General features: G+C 42.4%; 1 protein-coding gene across 1 annotated transcript in view; it reads right to left on the bottom strand.

The window, feature by feature from the left end:
- The window catches only part of LOC144937215 (centrosomal protein of 170 kDa-like), a 79,001-nt gene that overhangs the window by 39,138 nt on the left and 24,009 nt on the right, over positions 1 to 15,854 (bottom strand). Inside the window, 4 exon segments of the mRNA XM_078864570.1 lie at positions 8,022 to 8,195; positions 12,516 to 12,669; positions 13,143 to 13,199; positions 14,653 to 14,733. Coding sequence (XP_078720696.1) covers positions 8,022 to 8,195; positions 12,516 to 12,669; positions 13,143 to 13,199; positions 14,653 to 14,733 — 466 coding nt within the window.

Genomic DNA, 15,854 nt, shown 5'->3' on the forward strand with positions numbered 1-15,854 from the left:
TAAAACATAATAAAATTCTCACGACGTTTCGGCCACAACACAAGCAGTCGTCCTTGTGTTGTGGCCGAAACGTCGTGAGAATTTTATGTTTTATTTTCATTATTTCCCTTCTACGTGACTTTACCGAAAGATCCAAGAATATGAATCCCTGCAGTCACAAAAGCTTTAAATCGAAATTTCTTCGTGAACAATTCAATATTTATATTTTAGCTCTATTTCTGAAAATTTCATTCGGTTAAATGATTGAGTTGTTTAAATGGAACAGCTGATAAGGCTCTAACAATGACAAAACAGACAATGTCTCTATGCCTCGGGGAAGACTGCAGCCAGTCTTCCCCGAGGCATAGAGGAGGATAACGTATCGGCACGGGGCTTTGTGCAAAGTGGTAATTGGCCCGAGGAAATAATGCCGAGGAATTCATACCACACAAATCACCTGCTGTTCAGTTTCCATCAGAGATGTTTCCAAACGCCCACATTGCCAAAGGATAATTTCGGGCCAAATCAGTGACTATATAACCCAGATGTATCTGTCTTATGCACTGTGTGTAAATGTATAAGGAGTGGAATGCTGCACCACCGTATTGTGTGCAAGTATCGATATTTTTCAATTTGCGTGTTATATGTAATGGGTTCACGTGACCCTGACAGCCACCCAGGGGCTGATACATTAACCACAATGTAACAAAAAATATATATTAATCGAATAGTGACCCTGAATTGTGAAAAAAAGCTCTTTGATGCGAAAGCTGAGCTTTTATTATCGTTTGATGATGCTAGATGAAATCTACAGCGAAACGTTGTGCAACATTATCAACATTTTGCAAGATTTTCAGCATTCCAGTTTGCTGAAAAAACACAGATCAACTGACGTATTTTCCCACGTGACATCTTGATTTGATTGGCTCCTTCGGTGGCGGAAGGTTGTAGATTAAAAAATTTACATACCTCCATGATCTAACTCAAAATAAACGAATTTTGACAATTTATTGAATCCGAAGGGGTGAAATTAATGAAGAATAAATAGGTGATGAGAATGTTTCTTTTACACTACAAGTGACTTACGTAGTGGCCAAACAAAACCCAGTGTTGTACTGTATTTCTCTATGCCCCCTCCATCTACGTTCCTCGGCTTCACCAAACCACACTGACCAGCGCGGTGAATTACGGTCAAATAGCCTCCCACAACCCGCGGTGTGGGGGGCCCTCATCCAGTAGCAGACTGACAAAGGGCTGTACATGCACGTGTACACAACATTCAGAGAAATGCAGACACAGCAAATAACAGAATATTGTACTCTATATGTAAAACTGCGCATTTGCTTTGAGAAAAAAATTTCTTCCACATAGGCATGAATTTACATTTCCTGTTCTTTACTTGATGCACTCACACTCATATTAGTATGCAAATTGTGGCTGCGTGCAAGGGTTATCTTTGCCTCTGATGCAGTTACAAGTGATTGATGTCCAGCAATTCATTGGCACTGTCGTCTTTTGCGCAATCCACATTGACTGCTCCCTGACTCATGTGGGCATCCAATTTATTGCGGCGCAGCAGCATCCACCAACGCCCAAAAAAACCCATCATGATGTTTTAAGGACGGCTAAGGCAAGCGAGTGAGTCTACTGCTTTCTCCAATATGTCAATGTGCAAAAAAAGAAATGTTCCAAAGGCTTCGAATTCTTGTCATGGTCTTTGTGCGTTTAGAAAAGATTTAAAGATGTTTAAAAAAAAAAATGGCATTTAAAGGGCACCTTGCAGAGACCACAGAACGACACCCATTGCCTGGGTCACAGCCAATAATGAACGAGCACAACGGGTCACAGACATGTCACGCCTAGGAAGCCCTTGTTATGCATCTAGTTAACCTGAGGCTTACGGTGTATGTGATTCATCTAGTTCATTATAGCAGCAACACTCACACTGCATCCATCTGTAACTACCTCGGCACGTGAATATTCATCTATTCATCCATTACAATCAATGTATTAACTACATGACGCGTCAATTGTTATGCTCGCGACATGTCCATCAAAATCTGTATATGTAAAAAATTATTCTTCTTGGTTCTTTCGGTAAAGTCACGTAGAAGGGAAGTAATAAAATAATAAAAATAAAACATAATAAAATAATTCTCACGACGTTTCGGCCACAACGCAAGCAGCCGTCCTCAGGTGAAGACCAGGTCTGTCGGGGAGACAATCAGACGCTGTCTCCCCGACAGACCTGATCTTCACCTGAGGACGGCTGTTTGCGTTGTGAGAATTATTTTATTGTTTTATTTTTATTATTTTATTACTTCCCTTCTATGTGACTTCACCGAAAGAACCAAGAAGATGAATCCCTGCAGTCACGAAAGCTTTAAATAGAAATTTAAGAAATTATTGCTTACCATTAGTTATTATCTAGCGTGGAAGAATAGGCCAAAGACTCTATGGAAGGGCTTTCTAGACCTTCTTTTATTGGACACCCTTCTGCCAACAGTGACGCGAGCAAGAAATTCCTGGTCTGCACCTTTGCCATTTAAATTATGTACCAATGTCACACATTTAGGCTAATAGAGCGAACAGGCAGAACAAATTCGACAAAACAAATGAAGCGATAATACAACGGAGATTGTTTTAGGGTGTATTAATGAGGCAAACAGAATATATTCTCGGATAGAACTACAAACCCAAAATCATAGAAAAATGCATGGAATTTGCAGAAACACAATTCATACAAATCGCATTCAAAATTATACATGAAAATTACTATTCGAAATGCATTTCACACCACGGCTTAATCGTCGGCCACCATTGTTACGGAGAAAAGGTTTGACACTTCAACGACATCGCTCACGAGCCACCCAATAATTAATGAACCTACCTGCCCTTCTTAAGGGCCTCACTGCACATATACCTGGAGTCTTCTAACGGAGCGTCTATTGCCTCACTTGAGACCAAACCCCTGGTGACTGCTTGTATTCCATTTGTGTCAAGCCGCAAGGAAGAGATCTCATTCACAAAAAGTGAAGAGGGCATGTCACGTGGCTTTACAAAGCGGCTACAAATGAAGATGTGCAGCTATGCTTTCAAGCGCTTTAGATTTCAGGAAGAAAAAAAACACAGCAATTTTCCCGGAAATGCCTTCTCAAGGGACGTAATAGACGCATATATATATTTTTTATTCTTCTTGGGTATGGCTGCATGAATATAAACGCATACATCTATGTCCAGATTAGTTAGCCGGAAGATGGGTACAGTGGATGCATGATGGATTGATTACTTAAATTCCTCCTTTGAAAGTTCACTGTGGTTCAAAAGGTCAAGAGTCATCATCGTAAATGCAGCTGCTACCAACACACCTGACCGTCACAAGCGTGGCAATAGAAAGTACAGGAGTGGGGGATAATACGAGGGAAGGAAGTGATAAGATAAGTTCGGGTGAGCTGATGGAGGAGCCACGTGAGGGGAGTCGATACATCGGAGAGAGGGAAGGGGTGGATTAATGTGGCATGCCCCAGTGCCAGTAAAATGCCAACAAGGCCCAGAAGAAACAAGGTCCGAACACCCAGCACCAACAAAGTCAATTGCATTAGAGCCAACATGATTAAGGCTCATGGGAGACAGATCTCAGCAGATCTCAGAAGCTAAGCAGGTTTTATCCTGGAGAGAACTTCGATGGGTGAACGATGCGTAACAGGTGTTATAGGCTGCGAACTTACGTGGTGGGCAGTCTTAGTTGATCAGTAGAAGGCAGTGCAGCTAAATCCATTGTTGTCCTATAATTCTATACTAACCCACACTGTTGACCAGAATGGAGAAGTACGGGCTAATAATCCCCACGGCACGCACGGTGCGAGGAGACCTTTAATCCAGCAGTAGATTGCTATCCAAAGGAAACTAAACCACTGAGATATAGAAGCTTTGAGTCATTGTATGTCATCAAAAGTAAATGCTTAATAACAAAAATAGCCTTTTGTGTATTAACGTACTTAATTTCTGACCATTTAAAAAAGGATGTCATTGTTTCCTTGCAGTGTGTGTAGCCTAGTATGTGCGTCTGAGCTTAACCATGTCATTTTCAGTTGTTATTAAAAAAAATTACAGATGTAGGTGGTTAATAAATGAACGTCACACTTGTTTCAATTGCCATTTTTGCTTAGACCATTTATAAACTCTACGTAGCATTTCAACACAAGTGCAAAATGCAAAGTTATTTTTCTTAAATATTAACAAGGAACTTATTTCTAGAGAGCTGTGTGAGATTCTAGATTTGAAGTTTTCGTGACTGCAATGATCCATACTCTTTGGTTCTTTCGGTAAAGTCACGTGGGTGAAAATAAAAAAAAATTAATCACGACGTTTTGGAGGCAACACAAGCTTCCGTCATCAGGTGGGAAAACCACAGCAGAAAAAAAAGTTTTGCCCACTACAGTAATTTTTTTTTTGCTGCGGTTGTCCCACCTGATGACGGAAGCTTATGTTGCCTCCGAAACATCGTGATTTAGTTATTTATTTTATTTTCACCTACGTGACTTTACCGAAAGAACTGTGTGAGACTAAGCAGCTAAAGAGCAGTGGCTGGCCTCAACCGGAGAATCTGATGCTACTGACAAAAGAGCGTGCAAGTAAACAATAACGAAGGAAGCAAGTGGTCAGAATACATGGGGCAGTTTCATTTGTGCTAAGTTTCATGCAATTATCATCATCCACAAGAGGTTTTTTTTGGGTTAGATCGCGTATAAATATATAAACGTGTCGTTAAAATCCGCCACCACCCGACACAGCCAACTAGTGAGGGTTGTCACGCAAACAGAATGTGGCCAATTCGTCACTAGTACAGCACACCGGTGTGTTGGAGAGCCAAGCCACAACAATTGTGACAACCCAAAAGTGACAACCCTTACTAAGTTGGCTGTGTCGGGTGGTGGCGGATTTTAACGACACATTCATATATTTACGCGATCTAACCCAGAACAATATTTTTTGTGGATATTGGTCGCGAAAGCCTACGAGTTAAATTGTTATCATCCTTGTTATTTTACATCCTAAAGTACCCACTAAATTACCATACCCGTCAACCCCTTATCAGTGCCTACCTTATTACAGACCAATTCAGATCGTATTGGTCACGCCATGCCCTAAGAGCACGTTCATCCTACAAAGTCCCATCACAAGGGAGAAACACAAAGACAAAAAAAATTGCCCGTATCAACATGGCTGTACGCCAAATGGACCTGAAAACTTAATCTCCCTGTACAATAATACGGGTAAACCGCGTGGGTTGACAGCTATGAAGTACTGCAAATAAACATTTCTTACCTCCAATTATCACGGTTGACTATGTAAGGTGCTAAAGAAGTTCAACATACATACATTCAAAGCAATCAAATGAATAACAGGATACACAATCAGTCACAAGAAAAAGGTATAACGCAATGCTAACAACTCAACATAAATGGTAGTATAATGATTCCACATCTATAGAGATGGGGAAAACAGCAGTTTTTGTCACTTAAACTTCCTTTGATTATAAAAACACTTTGTCACTCTACTAGCAGCCTGCTCATTAGCTAAAAGTCGTGTACCTACCGCTCGACATGACTGCTGGCCGGGCAGTGGTAATGAAGGAACTTGCTCAAGGTTTCTACTGTCTTGGGACGGAAGCTAAAAGCTGCTGTTTCGGAACCACGAATCTAAAGCAGGAAGCATTGATACACTGGGGCCCGATGCTGCGAAAAGGTAAACTATATGTACAGCGTGGTCCAGATGTCTTGTGATCTCTCAATTAACTCTGAACTTAATATTTCTTAAAGTAAGGGTTTATTAAAAACAGAAATGAATGCGCAAAAGAAAAAAACATGTTAGGGGTCAATTAATTGGACATCTGGACCACCCTGTAGAATACGTGTTCAGCGATTCTGCAGCAGAAGGGAGGCGAAAACAGGTTTTGCGAGATTGCGCGCTACCGTTTCTCAGCCACCACGTAATCATGACACTGCCGGGAATGCTGTCCGTCAGGTACACCCACCTGCACAGCTAAGCCCAGTCAAAAGGTTTGCTTTGGATACCAATTCCAAGTCAAATTTCGATTTAAAGCTTTCGTGACTGCAGGAATTCATCTTCTTGGTTCTTTCGGTAAAGTCACGTAGAAGGGAAGTAATAAAATAATAAAAACAAAACATAATAAAATAATAATAAAAAAACATAATATTATGTTTTGTTTTTATTATTTTATTACTTCCCTTCTACGTGACTTTACCGAAAGAACCAAGAAGATGAATTCCAAGTCAATTGCAGAATAGCTTGGAGGTGAATCATCTGAGTGCAATCCCTCTAAAATCCATTCATTGACCTGTCAAACACGCACTGTTCAAGGATAAATGTGATTACATATAAAACCTTGGTATATTTAATTGGTATATTTATTTAAGGGCCAAGTAATTTCTCAGGATGTGTAAGTACCAAGTTAATTGTCATAGGCAGTATTGATCTAGGGGTGTAAATTAAATATTCCTATGGCAAGAGAAATATGTCTCTGATACTTCACTTACAAGAAAATGGTACTTACTACAAGCCACTCATTGTCGTTATTCCAGAGGGATGATGGGCTGAGTCAACACTGGCTGTGATTGGAACCTTAAATGTTATGTTTGTAAAGCTATACATTTATGCAAACCGATTTTTTAAAAAGGTATCCTTATTAATATTCTAAAATCTTTAATGCAGCTCTCATTCTTGGAAAATAACCTCAATTTAAACCAAGAATTATACAAAACCTAGCACTGGCCATAGCAAATTTTGCTAATTTGAACACCGTTCAAATACATTTGTAATAAGGCATTCAATTCACTCTTTACTTGCAAGTTCAATTAACATTCTGAAATAAACTCAACCAATATGTACATGCAGAGTAGAACGTGCTGGCATAGTAGTCGGAACAATGTTGCAAGTTTATTATTAAATTCCCCTGCCTCTGTCTACCCAGCAATATAAATGAATAAATTATGTTAGTCAATCAGCAATCTGACTGTGGTGGGATAAAGTGTGGGTAGCTCTTACACGAAGTCTGGCCAGTGTAAATGAGGCCAAGGTAACCTCAGCAGGGAGGTCTCTCTCAAGCCCCGCTTACTAAAGGCCCTTTCTCCACCAGTGGCGCAAGCCAGTGGTTCTCAACATTTTTTGGCGACTGCCTACCTCGTTGATTTTTTATGCAACCGAGTTACCCCGCTTGACTGACCCAACATGGTTCTAAGAAATAAATGTATGAATGAACATACATTTTTTTTTTTTTTACCAATTGTCCATTTCGTGAGATATCGTAACTAGCTAGTAACTGCAAGTGAAGAAAAATATACATTCACCGGACGCTCTGCATCCGCATGCATGACGTAATTTGTTCGCGCTCGCTGGTTACCCTCGGAAACGACATTGCTTCCGATCAATGAGTTTAGAAAGTTATTTTATATAATTCTTGCTAACCATATGGATTAACATTGTATCGTAGTTTTATATTGGCAGATTCATACGTGATAACTCACCAATGACTCATGTATAATATAACTTTTATAATTCACTTCATGTACCCCCCCATGAGACATTGCCACATACCTCCAGGGATCCGCATACCCCAGTTGAGAACCACTGGCGTAAGCAATCAATTGGCAGGAATTGCCCCTTCACCTTTTATGCAGCCAGCTAATCAAAATTGGAATCTCTTCTCAATTTACGGCAACTTGCCATCATATCGCAATTCAGTTCTGCACCTCTATCACGAAATTGGGACTCTAAAATTACCCCATCCGACGCCGATGCCAATGCCAATCGGGCACAACCAAACGTGCTCCGCGAACAATCTGTAGGACCTTGGAGGGCTTTGCAACTATTAAACAATCCACGCTACCACGGGGAGAGAGCCATGCAAACTCCGTATATACAGGTCGGGATCGAACCCACGACCTTCTGTCTACCAGGCAAAGTAGTTAACATCTCGCCACTGTGGCACCCCATGAAGAGGGTTATCGGGGCCATCCAACCTGCAAAGCTGTCGCTGGGCTGGAGGGCGAGCGCTGGCTCCGTGTGACCGTGGTCGGGCCTCGCGGGGGGATGGTCCCCTTCCTCGTGGGCTAACCCCTGTCCCTCGTTCTGACCCCACCAGGATGGCTGGCCGTAGAGCGGGGTCTTGTGCAGAGGGGGGGTGTTCGGTGGGTCTGCTGGGAGGCACGGCGCGGGCGCGTTAAATCGGTGTCGCTCAGACGTTCGATGGCGTTCACGGCCGCTGCGTCCGGCGGAAAAGGAATTCCGGCGCCCGTTTTGAAATGCGATGGCGCGTGGAACACGAAAGCACAATGAAACACCATTAACAAGATATGAAAATTCAATATTTGTCAGGAGTGTATACTTGAAATTCTATTGAAAACTGCGCAAGGCCTTCAACCTTTTCAAAATTAAGGTCATGACAGCCAATGCCAATGGTGCCACCTCCCCTCATAATCTCTTCCTTCCTTATGCCATATTTCATATATGTTCCATCCAAATCTCCTACACGTGCTTTTGCAATATATGAGTTTATAAAGGAGCCAAAAAAACGAATCATTTTTTTTTCCACAAAATACATTTCATGTTATACTCCTCATCAGAATCTTCTGTATTTAACAATCCACTGCTAGATGAAAACTTCCCCACCATCTCGGAACAATTTCCGTCTCTTACAAATTTTGCTATGCAACAATCCATCTTGCCCTTGTACACGAGCTAATCTCATAGCCCCATCTCCAATGTGGTATTATACTCGGTGTAATTCATTTTAAAATAAGTGTGAAAATTATTTGTGATTACAATGATTAATGAATGCTGGCTAGGGCAACACTGTTACATAGTCTACATCATGGGACCTCCTTTGCCAGTACCAAAATATGAGAATAGGTTTTTCCTCTGTTTAAAACAACTTAACACCTATTCTTGGTTCTTTCGGTAAAATCACGTAGAAATAACCAAGAATATGAATCCCTGCAGTCGCGAAAGCTTTAAATCGAAACGTAACACCTGTTTTGTTGCCAGATAAAAGGGGATAAACCTATTCTCACTGTTACATAGTCTTAGCTTGACCTCCTCTGTGTGTATATGTGTCTGATGTAAGAAGATGACAGCTGGCAAAAATGTAGCACAACCAGCAGAAGTGCAGTGGTGTGGTCGATTACAAATTTTAATTAAGAGCACTGTGATATTTTTTTTGGCACAATAACATTTCCAGAGTTACATATATAAAAAAAAAGTCTCGTAAGCAGTTAAATTACTGTATGCCCAATCACACCTGTCAGCGCTTTGAAGTATGTTCACATCAATCAGAGGCACAGCTTCTTCTCAGTCCTGACACCCTGGTGTTTAGCACCAAATGTGTCTTAAGGAATTAATGGCAGGCGTTAAAACATCGAGGACTTTTAACTGCACTTAAAAACAAGCCGGCACGCAACGCACCCATGCCCATCACCGAAACACGCATCAGAGGACCCTACACAATCAGCTTTCAAATGGGTTTACAAGTCCAGGTCCGATGTGTGCGACATTACAGCCGGGGCTAGACTGCCTCGCAACTCGCAAAGTTATGTACGCAGTTGCCAAAACACTCCTCAAAGACTTTGGTCAAACAAAATGACCTTTACAATCTTGGTCAACTTACAGCTGAAATGGGCAAACAGAACTTTGTGGTTGTAGAAGGCAAAGACCCCCCCCCCCCCCCCCCGTATAACCTTAACAGATTCTAGGGGCAAGTGCACAGCACATGAGGGGGTGGGTGGCCAACACCATGTCCGGCCGCCTTTGTCTCCCTAGTGGCGATGTTTACACACCGCGCCAGATACTCATTTAAGGCCGAGTCGACCTAGGGGAGGCCCAGGACCGGTTCAGTTAATCGTCACTGGTATTGGCCGTGAGCGGGAATCGAACCCAGGTGGCCAGGTTCGTAGCGCAGCACGCTCACCGCTACACTACCGCTCCCATACGGTTGTACACACACACACATCCTTTCAATACACTTTGGCCTTAATGCTCACGGGTAACAGTTGCCAAGCGTTTAAGTATGCATGTATTATACGTGACAAAAGCACACAACAGGCATAACCAACAGGGGAGCATCCAAGGAGCGCTGCCTTTGCTGCATTATACATTCAAAGCAGAAAGTCTGTTAATTATTAACCTTTAATATTCATTCAAACGGAGGTAACTTTCAAATTAACTCAGTCGGCATGTCTGACCATGTGTGACATTATTTGCAGCAGCGTAATACTCGATGCTTGCTGTGTGATATATTACCGGCTTACAACTCACAAAAAAAAATGCACGTTTGAAAAAGGTTCAAACGCCATATTAAAAGACCAACTTCCATGCACAAATATTGTTCACGTACGGATAGTTCAATAACATGATCAGTGGCTTTGCATTAGGGACCGGATTTCAGCGATCTGACAAAGATAACTGTGCAGCTCAGCCAATTGTATTCGTGAATTTCATCAAATGCCCATACTTTGAGTGTGAAAAAAGAAAGAATGGTACTTATACATACACTGTAGGTTCAGCAAGTCTGCTTTGAGATTTAAACAATACCGAAAATGATTAACGATAATGGTGCATGCAAGGGTTATGGTTAGGTATAATCTTTTTCACAATCAATTGTGATTCACAGATATATGTTTGTTCACATGCAATCAAATGGCAGTCAAAATGTAAAGATGCCAAATCATTCGTGTGTATACACAGAGCCAACGATTGGCAAACAGCGGAATTAAACTGATCACTAGGACTAGATTTTGGGCAACAAAGCCGCTCATTGTATTTTTAACATTACAGAGCATTCACGCAAGCTCTTTCAGACATTACAAACACAAAGGGCTCTTCTTGTCTTGTATATACATACCGAGGCCGTGTGTCCCAGGCTGTCTGACATCGAGTTTGAAGGTTTGTTATTCAGAAAGAAATGCCTTAAATGATGTATGGACAAGTGCAGATATTATTGCACTCCAGACATCACCAAGACGTCACTCGCATGGGGTTTTAATTCGTCACCTGAGCTATGACCGAGTGCCTAACCATGGTTTGAAAGTATTTTTTTTTCTCATTAACCAAGCTTCAAAAACTCACGTTGGAAGAGCCCAGGACGCACAGCCAAGGTATGAATCGACAAGAACGGAGATGCATGTTTTTCGCACTGAAACACAATGAACATTGCTGTCCTGCCAAACACACCCACAATCCATCCCATTGCAGTGGGATGTTGCATAAGAGCGGGGTTTAATTCCCCCAGTCTGGCAAAACAACACCTCAAAACACATGCAGCTGCACGACCCTCTTAAGTCCGCGGTCAGAGACGCTGCGCAAAAAAGAACCGAAGCTGGCTATCTGGCTATGTGGGCGAAAGCGTTTGCTCACACTGCATGATTGATAAATACCCCGTCCAGTTGACAACCACGGTGGACTCGGCGCGATTTCGGGAAAGCGCTGTGTGTTGAAATATGTACTGCGCATACAAACAGCGCACTGTACGTTCCATAAAAGCACAGTTGGAAATATAGTATTGGCGGAGATGAGCAGCATTCAATTGTCCCGCAATGCAACATCCTTTTCTTGCAATCAACTAGTCTAGGACTCCCAGGCACTATCCTTTCATGTGCCATCCACAACCCACCCTTTCTCCTGACTCTGCCGTACAATGCTGCACTGCAGTCTTAACACGAAGCGTGCATCTGTTTCTCAGCAGTGAGCCTCTCAATTCAATTATTTAAATCGTCAAACAAACCCTGAATATTTTTCATATGCGACCATCTGCCGACCGCCCACACTGCCATGCCATGTCCCATCAGGGGAGCACGGCCATCGTTTATAAAGCTGCTGCTGGTCCATATGGATGAAACAGGCTGCATGGTAATTGTGCTATATACACACACACACTTACATGGACAATGAAGGTACAGGAGAGAGTGTACTCGATCAACGCAATGTTTACGTTGGCTCGGTGCAACATTTAAATTGAATCAATGAACAGTTGAAATTGAATCAATGTGCTGGAAATAGTTCCAGGCACGGAACTGGTTTGGTTGTTCAAGCATCCATTGTGCGCACACGATGAATACACCACCTCACTGCCAAAAGCACACATGACTGGCACGTAAAAATAAGTATTTTTGAAACGTACTGAACACACACATCCTACACAAACGCTATACCACAACCGTTTCAATAAAAACGCCTGAAAATACCTTTTTAACTGTGGAAGATGATCGTTACGACTTCGGATAAATGTACTGCCAGATATTAAACCCGTCCACCATCTATTCCTGACGAGTGCACTGTATATCTCATTGCAGGCTGTTACTATTACTGCCCGCCCGCGAGCGCGTTCAGTCACCCTCTTGACAGAAATGACATCACGTGCACACGCCACGCTCACCACCCCCCCTTACTTTAGTCACCACGGCCACGGCCAAGAATAATAGTGGCGCCACAAGGGTACGGATTGGAGGAACGGTGGAACGGACCTGCAGACGCCTTATCGTCCGGCGCGTGGGTCTTCACGACGGCCTGGTACTGGGCGTGAGGCTTGCATGGCTCAGAGACGACGGCCGAGGTCTCTGGCAACCTCGCCTCAGCTGGCTGCGCTCCCAGCTGCAGCTGAATGGAGTACTTCTCGTGCTGAAACGTGTGTGCAGGATCACACGGGCATCACACATACGGCACACCTTTCTGACCACGGATGACATTTTATACATCATCACGTTCAACATAGCCACCATCGTGTCAACTTGATTTTTGTACACGTGGTGCGCCTTCAATATCGTTTGGCGTTTCCGCTGACGAAAATGTCGCATTGCGAATCAAGGCAATTAACCAGATTGAATAAAAATCCACAAGCGTAGGTAGCTAAATATCTCTTGTTGTTTTTGAAACATTATACCAACTTTTTTTGTTACATCAGTGACCACGAGCTCGAGTTTGTGTATACTTTAACAGCACAGCTGTAATACAGAGTGACTTTGGCAGCAAATTAAATACAGTCCATTTTCCAAAAGCTTTCGTACAAACAGATGTTCTCATATTACCCAATGTTACCATGCAGTGCATTTCTATTAAACAATGTCATACGAAAAGCAGGTGTGAGGTCTCACCTTCAAAGCTTCCTCTGGTACCTTGTGTTCAATCTTCTCAACAGTGTACAGATTAGGATGTGATCCTCTGTTAAGGGAACCGTCTTAACTCGTAAATGTGGCAGAATTGTTGCGTGGGGTTGGGCACAGCCTACAGCTAATATGTCAATACCGATGTACTGTACCTATGACACACCCAAAATATCATGACGCGATATTGAAGCATAGCATCTACAAAATTCCACCTTATAGGGGAAACGGCACAGCCCAGCATCTTCGGGTTCTAACAATGGAAACATCGGCATGCTCTACATTGTTTGAGAACCATACTCCCAATTTGCATGCCAATAGCGAGTGCATTCTTTAATTAGCATATTAACGAAGACGAGCGGCTGGTGTGGAAAGCGGGATTACCATTGTAATTTGAGGATTGGTGGTTAAAACAAATGGGTTTTTTTTCTCTAGACATGTGGACAACAGTGACCCACCTTAACCTTACCATAGCAATGTCACAACACCGTTTATGCACCGACTGAAACGTGTTCCATCGAAATTGACGAACACTTTTGGCAACCGTGGAATAACGTATGCTGGCCCAATCTTGTGATTGGGCCACAAACCTGCCATAACTGTATCCCAGCCAGGTGTATATAATAGTCTTCTGGTATCGAAGCTTTTTCAGAAATTGTTGCATGTCATTCAGGATCGGTGGGCGAGCTTCATATGCTTCACACTAGATTGACAGAATCTCCCTTCTGAGACACTACAGAAGTGTTAACAACTAGCCATTGTCAGGCTGTTTGAATGCAACAGAGCCATAAGGCCCACACAGCTTGCAGATAAAAGAAAAGATTTCTGTTATTCGCTGCCATGAAAGTTTCCCCAGTTAGGGACACCCAATAAAATGGATTATTCTAATGTTCGTCCCGATTGCATGTACTATTTCAATGTCACCTTCATGGTAACTAAACAACACAGACGGGCAATTATTCCATAATGCCTCCCAATGCATGCCTTCCAATCTGCCAGCAAAGCCAAATTCTTACTATAAATGCAAAACGCCATGAACATCTGACATGCACTGCCGCGACATTGGAATGCTGGAAATTACTTATATCAAAACCAACTAGCCTACCAACCACAATAGCTGTTCATATTTCGGTATATTATACTGACGATTTGCATAGAACGGTTAAACTAAAACTAAACTACTTTTATTTTACCAGGTAAGGCCCACTGGGCTTTTCAGCTCTTTTTCAGATACAAACCTGGCCACAAATGATAGCTGAACGAAGTGGCTTATTATATAGACATCTATAGCAGCCAAATACTCTAAATGCACGTTTCTCAATGTGGAGGGAAAAGCCGGAGGACCCGGAGAAAGATCCAAACGATCATGGGGAGAGAGACGCGCAAACTCAAAACATACAGGCGTTTGGGTCGGTTGTATACCAGGGCAAGGTAGTTAACATCTCGCCACGTGCTGCAAATAAAGACTATTTGACAAAGACGCAATTTTACAAAAAAGGATATCGTAGCCAAACCTGATGGTGTCGTTCAACTTTAGAATGAGGTACGTGTGCTCCGGGATCCTGCTCTCGTTCACAAACGTCTGCAAGGGCAGCAAACCAAGTCAGTCCGCAAAGTGGAGGCTCAACGCGAGTGGCATTGCACAGCGAATGAAACGGATCACAGTATACAGAGCGCACTGGAATGGGGTGGGAAAGCCAAAACCTTGAAATGACATCTACGAGTAGCATGCAGGGGTCATCTATGATTAATTACGACACCAAATATTTACCCAGCTACAATGTGTCAAAGTTCAATGGTTTGGCTGCCATTCTGCCATGCAGATAATGTTCAAGTAGAGCAACCCACTGAGAACTCGTACAAATTACTTCTTAGTACATAGTACAGTAAAACCTTGGATTGCGAGTAACTTGGTCTGCGAGTGTTTTGCAAGACGAGCAAATTTTTTAAATACATATTAATTTGATAAACGAGCGAGGTCTTGCAATACGAGTAGTACGTGCATACGCTTTGTCTGCCGAGCGTCACGTGATCACAACTGATATACGAGTGCTTTGGATTACAAACACGTTTCCGGAACGAATTATGCTCGCAATCCAAGGTTTGACTGTATCAGAAACCACTGTCGAAATAGTCGAGAGGAATGTCACATAAGCATGCATTAAAACCTCCAAAACTAGTTTAATTGGTGTGCATGAGCATGAAATCAGAAATATTACACATGTTGGAGTTGTATGAATACAAATGAATGACTCGTGTTCAATACAACGCAGCAACGACACCAACCTAACAGTGACTGCACACATTCGGTACATGATCACTATTTCATAATAATCACCACCTTAAAAATAAGTGCAACAAAGAACTACATACACATCTTGAAAAAAATATGTATAACATGGCATTCCTCCCAGAGCATTTCCCATAAGTAGGTCTCATTTAAAGGCTGCCTTTGCATTCTCCAAGCGTATCCCCACAGTGCTTCAAAACCTTTCATGTTGCGTGTTTGTGCTGCCTGGTGCATGACTATGACCTCTAGCACACACACACACGCACATATCACCACCACTTGGGAGAAAGAGCCAGCTGTGCATGTTGTGTTGTACTGGCCACAACACTGCCCTATGAGCTATTGCGAGTATTAAGGGACTTTGTGTATTTTGTGCATACTCTAACAGCAGTGGCAAGTGATATCATACATGG

Source organism: Lampetra fluviatilis, chromosome 18, assembly GCF_964198595.1.
Source record: "Lampetra fluviatilis chromosome 18, kcLamFluv1.1, whole genome shotgun sequence".
NCBI lineage: Eukaryota > Metazoa > Chordata > Hyperoartia > Petromyzontiformes > Petromyzontidae > Lampetra > Lampetra fluviatilis.